At 33.8% G+C, this 16543-nt stretch overlaps 1 protein-coding gene across 1 annotated transcript; it reads left to right on the top strand.

Annotated features, from left to right (window-relative positions):
* Nucleotides 1-841: 841 nt before the first annotated feature.
* Nucleotides 842-12470, top strand: LOC129748994 (putative serine protease K12H4.7). Its single transcript, XM_055743810.1, has 2 exons — nt 842-1283; nt 11329-12470. The coding sequence occupies exons 1-2, from the start codon at nt 871-873 to the stop codon at nt 12434-12436; spliced, it is 1521 nt and encodes a 506-aa protein (XP_055599785.1). The 5' UTR covers nt 842-870; the 3' UTR covers nt 12437-12470.
* Nucleotides 12471-16543: the final 4073 nt, after the last annotated feature.

Here is a 16543-nt window from a genome sequence, read left to right as displayed (position 1 = left end):
ATTTGAAATTTCTGGATGATTTAATACATTTTTTATTTCTTCCATGCATTTTTTTATACAAAGTGAATCGCGTTGCGTACTTCAAGAATCAACCAAATCATCTTAAATTTCACACTGATGCCTGGTTATCCAAAAGTATCGAAAAAACACGTAAGCAAAAAGCCATTTTTGCAATGGTCTAGTATACACCGCAGCTCCATAGAGATGTAAGTGTATACATATATTTTTTTGAGAAAGTTTCAGCCATTGTGCAATTTCTTATTTCTTTTTCAAAAAGAGGTGTAAGTTTCTAGGAATTCACGAACATTAAGCGAATAATTTCTCTAGCACCATTTCCGTTAAGTAAAAACTTATCAATTGCAATTCGAAACATTTCTTCACACACCTTATTTGAATCCAGACGAGATTGTATATTTCTCTGGCAAACGGGGAAAATGTACCGTGTAATTTTCGATCAAAAATTAAAAAAAAACTGTTCTATTGATTTTTCCGGTAAAGCCCGCTGTGGTTTTGATTCAGTAGGTATCAATTCATTACCAAATAATCGAACGGCCAAAATTCCTAACCCTTTATTGCCCACTTGCTCTTATCGATAGAACTTGTGTAACACCTTGCAACTAATCCAATCGACCTTATCTACGCTTGGACGTAATTGTACAATCGGCTACCGTTTAATCAATCAGGGTTAAAATATGCAGTTAAGATATGGTTAATCCTAACCTTTTGGCACCGGTGGCAGTTTTATGACCTCTATTCCGGGGTCTGATAGGCTCTGGATTTTTCAAGTCTAATCAATTTCATAAGCTTAGAAAACTCTCAAGAATCAGTTTTAGCTGTACAACTGATCGGATCGGTTGTAAGCCCGGAAAAATGGTGAGCAAAATAGTGATCGTTGCCCTAGTGGCTCTGGCCGCTTTCGTTTTGGCCGAAGAAGTGAAGAAACCCGTTCGAATTGCTCCGATTGTGGACAAAATGTTGAAATCCTACAAGCCACCGGGTGTTCCGGAAGGTTACAATTCCACAAATCCGCACACCATCGGATACATGCACCGCACCCGGGTCGATCATTTCAATCCCCAAAGGCGGGAAACTTTCGAGTTCCAGTACTTCTCCAACGATGAGTTCTATCGACCGGGAGGACCCATCTTCATCTTCGTGGGAGGACCGTGGCCAATTGAACAGTACTATATCGAACATGGTCACTTCCACGATATTGCCTTCTACGAGGGTGCCTGGATGTTCACCAACGAACATCGCTATTATGGACGCAGCTTCCCGACCGCGTAAGATTTTTTTGAATACTGTAGAAACTGGAAATTTTAAATCAAGATTAATTCTTACTACCGTAAACTGAAGTAGCTTTGATCAACATGAAATTTTTCCACTTAATCAGTAACTAAAACTTAAGTTTAAATACAGTTGCGTTCAAAAAAGAATGAAATCGCGTGAAGCCGCGCACCCACTTCCAACTTTGACAAGCTGCCATTTCTCTCACGGTTGATATTTTTGTATGAAAATTTCACACAATCTAGTACAACTATCCAACTAACGCTCTACAAAATTTGAAGTCTTTACAATGACAGAAAACGAAGTTACAGCTATTCACGTAAAAAAGGGAAATTTGGAGTTCCGTCACTAAATTTCCTGTAACTTTGATGATTTTCATTGAAAAATCTTGAAATTTGGTACAAAGATGCAAAAATGTTTGATCTAATACCAGGCCAAGTTTCGTCAAAATCGATGAACGTGATCAAAAATGGTGTCGGGTACAAAATAAGGTTCATTATCGCCAAGCAGACGATTTCATTCTTTTTTGGACGGATGTTTGTATGGAAAACATCATAATCCATTTGTTCTCCAAATTTCCCTTTTTTACGGGAATAGCTGTAACTTCGTTTTCTGTCATTGTAAAGACTTCTAATTTTGTAGAACGTTAGTTGGATAGTTGAACTAGATTGTGTGAAATTTTCATACAAAAATATCAACCGTGAGAGAAATGGCAGCTTGTCAAAGTTGGAAGTGGGTGCGCGGCTTCACGCGATTTCATTCTTTTTTGAACGCAACTGTATCTGCAAAATGGGAGGGTCTATAGAATTGTTTGAAGGTGAAATTTCATTTGTTTTTAAATAAATTTTTAAAGTAATGTTTAAAAATTTTGCCCTTAAATTCAAGAACTGTAATCAAGAGTTGTTTAAGAAATTTGCTTTGCAAAAATATAGTTTTTTTTTATGATTTCAGAAACTTTGCTCAGCACTTCAATGATCAAGTGAAAAAAAATGTGTTCATCGTCTACATTTATAAATAGTTGATAATAAACCTTGGGGATGAACGGGCTACTTACAACTTCATATCTTTAATTTTCTACATAAAAATAGATTTTTTTTGTAGAATTTTATTAACAGTCATTGGAATAGATATTAGAATAAAACGTAAATTTATATAACAAGGACATATTCACTATTCTACTGAACATATAAAAAAACTAATAGTCAAAAGGAATTCATATGTTTTTTACATGACATCATGTAAAAAACACATAAATTAGTTTGATTATTAGTTAATTAAAATTTTATCTCTAGCACGTTTAACGAGAACCGCAAAGCTCTTACTTTTATCTTGACTTGCTTGTTTCCACTTGAATCACAAATATCAGCGCTTTAATTTTTAACAAGTTCAATTTCGAAAAACGTTATCAATAATTTTTTGGTTACAGTTTCCTTTTTTAAATAAAAAGGTTTTATTTCTTGCCAGGAATTTTACACTTGATGGCATTCTTCCCTCCCATTTAAGTTTATTATTGAGGCTCAAGCTGAAAACTTACATAAACGGAAAATAAAAAAAAGGTAAAATTTACCGAGAAGCGAGGTGATTTTTTTCCACAACTCTTTCGAGTTAAATTTTACCTTTCTTTCATTCACCTAGCAAAAAGGTAAATTTTTACCTTTTTCGCATTCACCAAGAAAAAAAAAAAGATACCTTTCCCCCATTCACTTATTTAAAAGGTATATGATAGTTGGTTTGATAGGTTTTTTTTTTAATTTAAAAAAAAAACATAATTCATTCAAAAAATTATATTTATTTGAAATAAATAGAGACTTCCATTTCATATTTATTTTTGATATTTGAAATGACCGTGTTTAAAATAAATGTTGAGGCCAGTCCTCTGTTTCCGTGGCTCGTGGTAGTCCGGCTTCGCGTTCTTCCAAGCACCACCATGGCCGCTGAATCCTCCTGCACTGCCTTAACACATTCATGCCCTTCTCTGTTCGACTAATCCGGTCAGGTCCTGCTTTTCCGGAATGAAATCTGGAGGGTGACATGAAATACACCTCGAAGCTCTGTATATGACGAGAACCAGCACAACTAAATGATTTCTAAGAAAACACTTACCATTCTGTTCCTATTTTTCCATATTGGGCATGAAGCAAAACTTGTTCCTGAACGACAAAACAGCTTAACCTCAATAAACGGGCTCGACAAATATTTACTTTTTTCCAGAAGAAATGTACCTACCGTTTTGTTTAGCTACGTGGTAAGTTTTACTTGGATTTACCTTTTTCTATGTGAATTCAACTTTTTTATTCAGCTCAGTTCAGGTGAACTTCACCTTGCTACGAGGTAAGATTTACTTTTTTGGATTCATCTTTTTTCTCGGTGAATTGTACCTTTTTTCAGCTCAATTCAGGTAAATTTCACCTCGCTGAGGGGTGAGTTTCATCTTGAAGAGGTAGAAAATACCTTTTTGGCTTTCACGAAAATTCACCTTGCCATCTCGGTAAATTTTACCTTTCTTTTATTTTCCTTGTATAGGCACTATTTTATTAGAACGAATTATAAGTACCGTGAACTAGGGCATCATGCAACACATTTTATCTTCAAAAGCTTCTAAAAACTTAATATTTATTTAAAAAAATTTGGTTCCTGAGTTATATACCCAAAAGTATTAGTCTAGGATGAAAAAGCAATATAAAGTTTGTAGGTGATATCATTAAACCAATCCGTCACACGATCGATAAGCATATAACCGAATAATTGAATGTTTTTTCGGTGAAAATAAAAGCCACGTTTAAATTGCATCACTTTATACTACTTTATTTTCGTGTACCAATGTATAAACTTAAATGATAACTGAAGTTTAAATTTCATATTTAATTTCTCGATATGTTTTTTAAATAAAAAAATCTCTTAACCCTTCATTTCATGATTTTTTATTTTTTCTCGAAAAAATTCATGAAGGGAAAAATAATGAAAAAATATTATTTTCACATATTTCGGTTATTTAGCAAAAATATTAATTGTTGCAAATTTGCAACAACATGAAACGGTTACACCTTTTTTTCTTCAAACTCGGCAACTGGAAATAAATGCTTATTCCAAATTTCTTTTGTACTAATCATAGTTTTCGCACAGGAACTTCGCAAATCTAGATTTCTGGACACCAAGAAAGTTGAGAATTTAGCCGGGAGTAGTTATGTATATTGGTTATCCACCATGGGTGCACGGATTCACCGCAGTTTCTGCCTAAGTATGTGCTCACATGCATTCTTGGACCGACCCCATGGCTTCGTATGAACTGTTATGGAGTGAAGTATTGCGTGTTGATGTAGGAATATTTTGGAAGAACGAGTCAATTAGGTTACTCAGAGGTATTCCGGCATCCGTGTATATACCTGGCCAGCTGGCAGCTGGTTAAACATTCATATAATCAGTTATAAGAGGAAACACATCTTACCTGTCGGCTTATTATGGGATTCGAACCCAAAAGTTGTCTCGCCGATACCAGGAATCGAACCCAGCCTGGCACATCGGAACCAGAATCGCACCAGCCTATCCACTAGACTACAAAGACTCTCGAGAAATTAGTTAGGAGTAGTTATGCGATAATACACCACCTACTGAGGAAATTATTCCTTACGTTTGCTTAAAGGTGCTAAATGGAAAGCTTCTTACCTATACAACTTTTCTGAACATAACCTTGAACAAATCAACACAAATCAATTACGAAAACGTATTTAAATTGGTTCTGATAAAGATTCTAAATCTTAAACCATACCATAACTATATGCCAGTTTTAATAAACAAACTTGAGTATTGAAGAGCAAAATCTCAATTTAGATTTGAAGGAATGATCCAATTACAAATTACATTAAATTATTAAATATCATTTGTTGGCAAAATTAAAAGAACAATAAAGATTTCTTCGGAATTGGCATTAGAATTTGGAACATGATTCTATAATAAGAATTCAAACTTGAAATCAGTTTATGAATAAAAAAGAAATAAAAATAAAACTAAATCCAATAACAAAAAGTTTCAAATTAAAATCCACTTCCAGAGCTTCCAGGAAAAGGTTCAATAGTATGAATAAAGAGCATTTTTCGTCGATTGATTATAAGAAACGGCTCATACTTTAGTAAAAAATAATGAGCATTGTTATTTTCAATCAAATCATTCATTTATCTCTAAGAAAAAAAGGAAAAAAAACCTCAAACCTCGGTTATCGAATGTTGGCAGATAGTGCTGAATTTTCAAGTGGAAAAATAAAAAAAATGTATTCGTTGTTTGTTATTAGATTTTTAAGCTCTCTGGATAAAGCCCCGTACTTGAATTTGTATCACGTTCAATAATATAGAAATTTTGAAAATTGGTGTATGCTTATTTTGCAAGTTATGAAGGCATCCGACAATTTTTTTTATTCAGAATATGTATTTGTTATACCAATGGGCCGCGGAAAAAAAATCAAAATAATGTGTTTTAAATACGCTGGATTACAAATCCTATATAAGTTAATTATTCAGACCAGCCCTAGTTTAAAATTTGATAAATTTTGAACTTTAAATAATATTTTTCTAGTTTTGATCACGGTTTAGAGCAAAACTTTTATTTTTTTCACCTCGGGGGGGCCCTCTTTATTCAGAGGGGGGGGGGGGGGGCGCAATTTTCCTCATTCCCCCCCCCCTCTTAATACGGCCTTAACATGATAATAAATAATTAATAACGAAAATATTTTCATCGGGAAACAAATACACTGTTTAACGATGCAAGTTTCGAAAACACACTAGGGTACTACCGTTGTATGGTGTTGCAAATTTGCAACAGTTATTGAAAACCCGTTATATGAGAGAAAAATAAAAAAAAATTCTCAAACTTTGTTTATTATGTAAATTACTTTAGTGGGAACACTAAAATATTTTTTTTTTTGAGTCGAAAAAAATTCTCAATATGAATTTCACTAGGCCAAAAATTTGAAAAATAAGGCTTTTTCCACATTCCATATTTTTCAGATTCAAGTTGTTGTTTTTGTACCTTTAAGCACTAAAAGTAATTTTTTTTAATTGAACATGATCTTTAAGTTAGAAATATTATTCCCATCGAAAAAAAAATTGACTTTTTAACTAACTGTGAAGTTTATAAGAGTTTTAATTAATTGTTGCAAATTTGTAACTTTATGAAACGAAGGGTTAAGTATACATTTATCATCTAGATTGAATACTTAGTCTTACAAACTTATTAAATACGATATCGTACCTCTTAAATGCATAGTGTTGTTTCAAAAAACAGTTTCTGAAATCCAAACAAATTTATTTTTTAATAGAAATTTGAGAAGATAGGCAATGGAATTCAGAAAAAAAATGTAGGCTCAATCAATCACAAACATCTTCCTAAATCATATGAACTTTTTTTTTTAAAAGAAAGTTGCATAACTGTTTTGGTATAAAAAAAAATTCAAAAACTGAGCTCAGATGCTAAGAAAAATGTCATTATGCAAAAAATGTTGAATTTTACTGATCATAAAGACATTTTCAAAAAATAAAGTAAAAGTAAAAATATGATTTTGTTCTAAAAGCTTATAAATTATGTGTAAATCCAATAAATTTTCTATTCTGTATGTTTAACTCATGAAGGGTTCTGTTACTCAGCATTGTTCTCTCTTTTTTCAGGACAATTATAGATAATGACGTGTGATCAGGGCCGTCTGTGATTCAATTTATCTCAAATGCTATCCCAGAGAATACAAAACATTTTAAACGTGTAAATAAACTGAAGATGAGTACTATCTTCAAAAAGCCATGTTTAAAAAAAGTTTATGGTATCTTCAAATAAAAATTGTTAATTAATCACGTGCAAACATTGCGGAAGAGTATAGAAATTACTCTAGAATGAAAGCTCTGATATAAACTGCAAATTTCAAAATTTAATTCTAATTTTTTTTAATACCCTTTCTATGATTCTCTGATTAGAAAAATGACCGGGTCGATATTTGAAATGATTTGCTTTTCATCATTGATCGCCTGGTTTGTGCTTCATTGTGAAATATTTACCTAATGACAGTTGGGAAGAATCATGAAGATTTGAACAATAGAAAACAAAATTAAATTCAATTCAATTCGAATTCAAAATTTCAAATGAAGTTTTGAGGAACCAAGTATGAATTAAATTTAAACAAGAGATTCAAAGTTGCACTCAGAGCCAAAGCAGAAATTGCACCAACTGTGAATTTCAATTTTATATCTTTGAAACACAGATGAAAACCTTTTCAGAAGATGTTTATGAATATGATTCTTATCAGATAAAAAAATGTTGTCAAATTGTTTTTCTAAATATGACAAAAGTTTCATTCGATGCCCTCAAAGCCAAAGGGGTATATCGAAAATGATCGATTGAAAAAAAAAATAGAATGCATAGGGATTAAATGATTAAAAGTCAGATAAGGAATCCAAATGAGTTTTGTACCATAAACAAAGATCCCTCCTCAAAATTCAGAAAAAAACATGAACATGAATTGAATTTCAGTTACTGAAAAAAAAACAAGACTTGAAGATCATAATGAAATGGAAATGTAGAAAGGATAAGATTTAAAGCATAAAAATATCATGTTAAGAGAATCACTCAGTGATATTAGCAAATCAACTATGATATCGTTTTTATAATAATTTGAAAATGATCATTTGGAGAATGATATGCTTAATTCAGGACATTCACTTAAGTAGATGATAAAACTTTTGATAAATCAGTTGAAAATATTTCAATATTGATCGAATTTTTTTTCGAATTCGGTTTACTTATTTTTGTCCAGATTTTGGGTTGAAAATTTTGAAGTTCATTAGATACTGAGATTTTGATATTCACAGTCCGCAAAATACGGGAGAACTCCGCATTTTATTTTAGCCGGTTTTAATAATAGCAGTTTTGAAAAATCCAATAAAGCAGCAAATAAAGTTTTGAAAAATCCATCAATGCTTGAATCGTAGTTGAAAAAAAAAAACTTTTATAAAGTTTACCTTAAATTATTAATATTCTGGTACTGTGCAACTTCCGTTGTTGTAAAATGAATGTTTTATTTATTTAATTGGAAAGGAGTTATAACATACTTCATTATCATCATGTTCAATTGGTATGTTTAAAGCAAACCTAAATCAATTTTTATTTCAAAATCGATAGATACTTGCTCATAAATTGTTTATGATACATAGAGTCAGATTTTGTCAGCATCCCGGTGAGAAGTAAAAGTACATTTACTACCCATATTAATTTAGCCGGGCCCACTGTGGTAGATATTTGCTCATAAAAATCTAAAAGCAAGGATTCCTAATTGAATCACAATTTGATAAATAAAAATTATCGAAACATATTGCTTAATGATAGTTGGATTTAAAGTCAACCGTAGACGTAATATATATTTATACAATAATTGAATAAGTTGTGGGTAAGTTGTTATACTTATTGTTAAATTTATACGTTCCATGCTTCGGAAGATTTTGGAAAACTTAGTTTGTATGCTTTTTTCAATCATTCTTCTTCATTCGGACATATTAACAAGTTGTTTTCAGAAACAAAAAACAAAAAAGTAATTTCCGGTTTTTTGTTGAGTTTTTTTTTCTTTGTGATGCTATTATTTCCAACACCAGTAAATAATTAAAAATATCCCCAAAAATCTTCACAAAGTCAAAACCATACAAAAACCAATTTCAGAATATTCATCTTCTTGAAATACACACACCAATAAATGTTTTGTGAGAGAAATCAAATTTACCGGGTTTTAAAATTATCGTAGTTTACGAATTCAGAAAAAAAATGCAATTTTTTACGGATCTGAGGAAATGGTGAATTTTTTGTTTTTTGTTTTTCATTTAAACTTCTTTTAAATGACCTGGAATATTTCAGCATGAATCATTTTTGGAAAATCAAATTTTTTTCATTCACCTCGTTGGATTACAAGAACTTCAACTAGTAGTAAAAATTAGTTATCATTAATTTTTTTTGAGTTCTATTTAGTAGAATGCATTAGATTTATTACCTTATTTATTTATTTGTCAAACACTATTTTTCAAACAGAATTTTTACCCTCATTAAGTTTGTAGAGTTCTTCTTACATGTAAATAATCTTCTCGTTTCTTTATTTTACACTAAGAAGAAAAAGTGAAAAATAAAAAAAAATCACTACTGTACATTTTTTAACAAAATAAGCATGCTAAACATTATTAACGTAAGAATTATTCATCTGAAGTAAATAATTTTTAACAAGTGTTTGTTTTAGCTTAGCTTAGCTTGATTCGTGAGTAGTGAATTCACGTTAAACCTTAAAACTCAGAATATCTGGTATTAAAAATATATGCGCATTAATTTTTCATAATCAAATTACGTAAACAATCATTTCAAGTTCTAGGATCGTTGAATTTTTACAAGTAATATTCGTTTGGTAGGAAACATGATTCAACGAGCATATTTAATAAATAATTGTAATTTCAAACGATTTCTAGACTTTCATCAGGGTCTTTAATGTTTCGAAAAAAAAATTTCCGTTTATTTTCATGTTGAATAAAAATTAAAAAAAAAAAAAAGATTTTCTCCGCCATTTTACCACTTCACCGTCCCAGATATTTTTACCCATTAGAGTTTTTGTTCATCTCTCTTGTTTCTAAACCAATTTTTACAAAATTTATAGTTTTGGAAACCTTGTAACGCAATTCATATATGTGTTTCAAATAATAATTAGCTGCAACACTACAGATTTTGTTTTTCTAAGTCTTAGAAAAAAAGGTCCAAAAAACATGCTTTAAAAAAGACTGTAGCTCAGCTACGGAGTGCTCAAAAGCCAAAACGTCTGTTTTGTGTCAAAAAACATGAATCCGCGAACGTTCGAGGAAAAGTGCGAAGTCTGGCTTATAAATTAAGACATTCAGTGCTGGATAGGACACAAATGATGAGACAGTGTGTCAAATAAAATAAATTAAATTTAAATGATTTTTTTTTGTGGTGTGGTGAAAGTGTGGTTATAATTTCTGGAACATTCTATAGTGTCCAACAAAGCGAAATTTAGAAGCTTTAAGTTGCTCACAAGGTTATATTTTAAGGAAATTTTTCCGGATCATGACCATAAAAATTGCAAAAATTGGTGTAAACCCGTTCTTTTCAATCAATGAACCGTCAACTTATTAAAGTCACATTAAATTTTGAAAAGAGGATCGAAAAGTTGACATAATTATGAACATTTTTGCACCTTTAGTTAGTAAAATACGGAACACAGAGTTTTTGACAAATTTTCAAAGCTAGCTATTTTTCAAACTTCTTGTCAGTTTGCAATTTTTTATATTTTCTTATACTTAAATACAACCTCGCATTGCATTGGGGTTTATTAACGCAAGATTTCCTCAATAAATTTCTATTCACTTGAATGGCAATTTTATACCAGTTCTTTTGTTGTTAATTCATAAAGGGATACTTTACAAAAATATGGTACATATAAAATTACTGTAGGTTAATTTTTGTCTAAAAACATATTTGAGTTGCATTATTGAAGAAGTTCCCAAAATAATAAACTATGTAAAATCGGTTGAGAAACAAGCGAGATATAGCGATTTCAAGCGATGAGTGTCAAATTGACATTCCAGGTCTGATTAGGGAGTTTTTTTATCTGAGCTTTCAAGCTGTGTCCAAAATAGTAATGATGCAAAATTGAAGATTCAAAGAATTCATTGAAGATTTACTGATAAAAAAGTTACAAATGGACGGCCATTTTTCGAATCAAAACGCAACCGAGAATCTTTGTTCCATTGTTAAACGACATTGTTAAAACGATAAGCAGTGTGATATAGCTCAAATTTAAAATTGGCAAAGGCTCGAAGAAAATTTCGTCAAAATTCATGAAATTCAGATGGAATCTTAGAAGCAGCTTGAAAATGAAGAACAAATTATTTATACATATGATAACCAATCACTCAACTTTTAACAAAAAAAAACATAGTGTTGCTATTTTTGTTCTTACATACTTAAAGCAAATTCAACGGACGCACTTATGAACTGCCCTTTTTTCTCTATTTTTAACAGTGACCTTACCGCCGAAAACATGAGCTTCTTGACGGTCGAGCAGGCGATGGTTGATCTGGCTGAGTGGATTTGGCATCTGAAGACGAACGTCGTTCGCGATGGTAACGCTAAGGTCATCCTGCTGGGAACGGGTTATGCTGGAGCAATGGCTGCCTGGGCTCGTCAACGGTATCCTCACTTGGTCGATGGTGTTTGGTCCTCCAGTGGCCAGATGGAAGCCCGACTCAACTTCAAAGAATACGCCTACGAAATCGGTGAGCTTATCCGTGATCATGGTTCCGATGATTGCTATAGCCGTATCTGGCGTGGATTCCGTACTGCTGAAGCTTTGATGCTGGCCGGTTTCACCAATGTCGTTACCGATATGTTCAATACCTGCGAACCCGTGGACAACGAATACTATCTGGATGTTGAAACTTTCTTCTACAATATCAAGGAAGGAATCCAAACAGCCATTTTGCAACCTCAAACAACCGATGGCGCAGAAAATGTGTGCGATGAACTCATCGATAGTGAGCTGAGAACAGATCTGGAAGTTCTTGCTCACTGGATTCAGGAGCGATACTATTTCCTGGATTGCATGCCGTTCGACTTCCACGCTACTGTTGAAGCTCACACTAACACCGAGAATCATGCCTTCGAGAACTCCATTTTGGGTCTCCGTCAGCGTGTCTACCAGTTCTGTACCGAATTCGGATGGTTCCTCACCGCTGACAACGCCGATCAGCCTTTCGGCTATATGGTGACCATGAACTTCTTCCTAAACTTCTGCCGCGAACTCTACGGTGATTGGCTCGATAGCTCGGTTGTAGCTGATGGAGTTCAACTGACGAATGTCCACTTTGGAGCCCAGAATCCTGCAATCACCAACGTTTTCTTCACCAACGGAGAATTCGACCCGATCCGAGACATCGGTATCACCAACTACTACGCGGAGGATGCCGCTGCCGTGGTCATCGAAGGGTACTTCAACAGTGCCGATCTGAACTCGATCTCCGGCTACAACAGTCCAGCACTATTGGAGGTCAAGCATCGTGTGCATTTGTACATTATGGAATGGTTGTACTCGGGAATCGTTCCCATCACGGAGGAGAAAGAGCAGGCTTAAGTGCTGTTTGATGACTTATCTTAGAATAACATACGAAACGAATTGAGATGTGCAAATGTCTTTTAACTTATGAAATATCACCTACCCTTCATCATTGAAAGCGGTTACTTAAAAATAATTTCTTTCAGCGAGTTCTTAATTCGTCGAATTGTCAGTGTTTGACGGCTTAATTTTCATCGTGGTTCTTAATAGGTCAAGAACAACATTTTTTTATTCTCACCTCGGTACTAAGTAACTTCCAAAAATGATAAAGACCAAGAATTGATATAGGGTCTAAGGCAACGTCCCCAAACGGAAAAAACTCGTTACAAATTATACGAAAACGTTCATACGAAAATATACAAAAGTCAAATTTTTCATAGGGGTGATCAATTTTCCAAAAGGCGCTTCAGAAGCGTAGGACTTTTTCTGGCAGTATAACATTCTTAACTTTCTTTTAAAATTGTAACGTTTATTTACTGTTGACCCTCTGAAATCAAATTTTTTTCGCTCAAAAATTTACAGAAATTTCGGACCCTATTACACAAAACGAGTCGAACAACTCGACTCGACTCCAGTCACTGTCGAGTCGAGCAAAATGTCGCATTACGGTAGTCGAGTGAAACTGATCGAATTAATTTATGTGCCCGTATGGCGGCTATCATGTTTTAATTTTTTCGCAGTCGACTTAGTCGAGCTACTCGACTGCAGTTCGACTCGACTCGATTACTGTAAAACCTAAATGACTCCCTCGAGTAAAATGGCTCGTGACTTGTCTTGAGTAATAGGGCCCTTAATCTTATGATTACATACCACTTTATTTCTATGAATATTTCAATCGTTAAGGAAACAATTATAACCTTTTTTTCTCTCCAAAAGTTGCATAGCTACATGGTCTAAGTAACTTAATATCGGTTGCAATCATTTTACATATTAGTCGATTTGTTGTCGTTTTTCCAAACCCAGCATTTAGACGTTTTTTTTCTACCTTGCACAGGATTATTTTTGTTTAAAAAAAACCAGAATGATGATAAGTTTAAGACCTAACTTCTCATAGCCATTTACGATCGAAAAACACATGGACTAAGAATTTCTGACGTATTGACTACCTCTGTGATTATTTTTAAAGAAATTTCATTTCTAAATTTCTTGATACAATTTAAATTGCAAGTCCCGATTTTTACAGAAAAATAACGACATCGAAACTAACTGTATAATTTCAATTGAGAAAATGCATTTAAACTCTATAATCACGCAAGTTGTTCAAATATGTCCACAACGCAAGAACCGTAGATTACATTTTTTTATTAGCTTTTCGATTTATTTCCTCCTTACATTTTCATTTCTGTTCAAGACTCATTACGCGGTGACGTCTCGATATTTTTTTTAGCACAATTTCAGTGAATTGTGTAAAAAAATATTTACTAAACTAACTAATATATCATCAATAGATTCAAAATTAAAAGCATGACAATTTGATATTATAATTTTATTTCTCGATAATATAATTGATATGTGAGAGATAATAGGCGTGACGTCACAACGCTCTCTTTTTTGAATGTTTTGTGTTATAAATTTCACATTTTCTCAAACTATATAACAAAAAAATTGATAAAAGAGATGTTTGAAAAATATCATTAAAAAGTTTTTTTTTGTAAATAATCATAAATAAGTACAGCAGAAATGCCGGGTGGTCGACTTGAATCTTGAATCTCCAAGATCGATTCAGATGGAAGGTCGTAGGATTAATCCACCAAAAAACTCGAAGCTTGAGGATCAATCTCTGATAGTCCATTTATATAAAAAAATAGAGTTTTTTTATAAAGAGGAGAAAAAATGACACGAAGTTTCAAAGATGTATTTACCTTGGTAGAAATAAACGCTTTTATTTAAGTACTCATCAATATATTGAAAAATGTCAGACAAAAATACAAAAAAAATCTAATTTTGAGTATCGAAATTGACTAAATCCTCGTCAAATGGCACTCTTTGATATTGAATCGCTCATAATAGTTTGAATCTGAATTATTCGGCTAAGCAAGGAAAAGAACTCAAAAGAGAAAAGGAAAAAAATAATTATTATTTAAAAGATTCACTCAAAGGGTTGAAAAAGCTCAGATCGAAGGAGTATAAAACTAACAAAAGATATGTCAGGGAACGAGGGCGATTTTATTTTTTTATGTTAAAGATTTTAATTTTTTTCACATCTGTGCCAGACTGCGAAACATTTCTTTCTTAATATAAGTGATTGATTTTAGTTTAAAATTTCTATGTAGTTTGGTCAAATTCCTGTATTTTCGAAGAATTGTAAACAAAATGTCCAGAAACCGTATGTAACTTCTTCTCAGAAGTCAGAATTGCTTGCAGTTATCGAGAAAGTTCATTATTTAATCAAAACTTTTATTATTTATGTCTTTGTATCATTTTACATAAAATTTTTTTTCTAAGTCAACGTCAATGTGATTATTGATGCCTTATGCTCTCAGAAATTGATCCTTCTTTTCATATTTTTTAAATTTCTTCTAAAGCATCGTTTTAATTTTTTTGAAAATTGTGCTCTTTAAGGAATAAAAAACAAATTTTCATTTTATTCATACCCTTTTTGTCGTATGTTTTTTTTTATTATTCTAAACGAATGGTGAAAATTCCATTCAATTCGTTGAGGATTTAATAAAGTGTTCAAATAAAGATTATTCATTATATAATTTTGATTAAGAAATAAAATTTTTGAACTACAGCTAACAATGAAAAATTAATTTCAGAATGGATTAGAACAACACGATATTTTTAATCACTATTTTAAAAAAATGCGGGGCACGATTTTCAATAGATCCAGTCAACTTTTTGCTTTGCCGATGGCATTGATATAGTCGGCAGATCATCGGCGGCGATGGAAGACATCTACCGCAAACTGAAACGCGAAGCAGGAAGGATTGGGTTGATGATTAATACGTCCAAGACGAAGTACATGCTGGCCTGCGGATCCGAGACCGACCGAACCCGCTTGTCCAGTAATAACAAGGTCACGATCGACGACGACGAGCTGGAGATAGTCGAAGACTTTGTGTTTCTCGGCTCACTGGTGACCACAGACAATGACACCAGCCGTGAGATCCGGAGGCGAATTATCAGCGGAAGTCGTGCCTACTACGGACTCCACAAGCAACTGCGGTCGAAAAGACTGAGCCCTCGTACGAAATGTAACCTGTATATGACGCTCATTAGACCGGTTGTTCTCTACGGGCACGAGACATGGATATTGCTCGAGGAGGACCTGCGTACACTTGGAGTATTCGAGCGACGAGTGTTAAAAACCATCTTTGGCGGCGTACAGGAGAACGGAGTGTGGAGGCGAAGGATGAACCACGAGCTCGCGCGACTCTACGGCGAACCCAGTATCCAGAAGGTGGTGAAAGCTGGCCGGATACGCTGGGCGGGACATGTTGCGAGAATGCCGCACGACTGTCCTGCAAAACAGGTGTTTGCTACGAATCCGGTAGGAACAAGACGAGCGGGGGCGCAACGAGCGAGGTGGAGCGTGATCTGGCGAACGTGGGGTGCCCGAGGAATTGGAGAACGGTTGCCATGGACCGAGTGAATTTTAGGAATTATGTTCGTCAAGTTATGTCGCGAGACGGAATATTATGTAAATCTATATATAAAAATGAATTTCTGTCTGTCTGTCTGTCTGTCTGTCTGTCTGTCTGTCTGTCTGTCTGTCTGTCTGTCTGTCTGTCTGTCTGTCTGTCTGTCTGTCTGTCTGTCTGTCTGTCTGTCTGTCTGTCTGTCTGTCTGTCTGTCTGTCTGTCTGTCTGTCTGTCTGTCTGTCTGTCTGTCTGTCTGTCTGTCTGTCTGTCTGTCTGTCTGTCTGTCTGTCTGTCTGTCTGTCTGTCTGTCTGTCTGTCTGTCTGTCTGTCTGTCTGTCTGTCTGTCTGTCTGTCTGTCTGTCTGTCTGTCTGTCTGTCTGTCTGTCTGTCTGTCTGTCTGTCTGTCTGTCTGTCTGTCTGTCTGTCTGTCTGTCTGTCTGTCTGTCTGTCTGTCTGTCTGTCTGTCTGTCTGTCTGTCTGTCTGTCTGTCTGTCTGTCTGTCTGTCTGTCTGTCTGTCTGTCTGTCTGTCTGTCTGTCTGT

The sequence above is a fragment of the Uranotaenia lowii genome, chromosome 2, assembly GCF_029784155.1.
Source record: "Uranotaenia lowii strain MFRU-FL chromosome 2, ASM2978415v1, whole genome shotgun sequence".
NCBI lineage: Eukaryota > Metazoa > Arthropoda > Insecta > Diptera > Culicidae > Uranotaenia > Uranotaenia lowii.
Note: the sequence above shows the minus strand (reverse complement) of the source record. Positions and strands in the feature narration are given on the sequence as shown.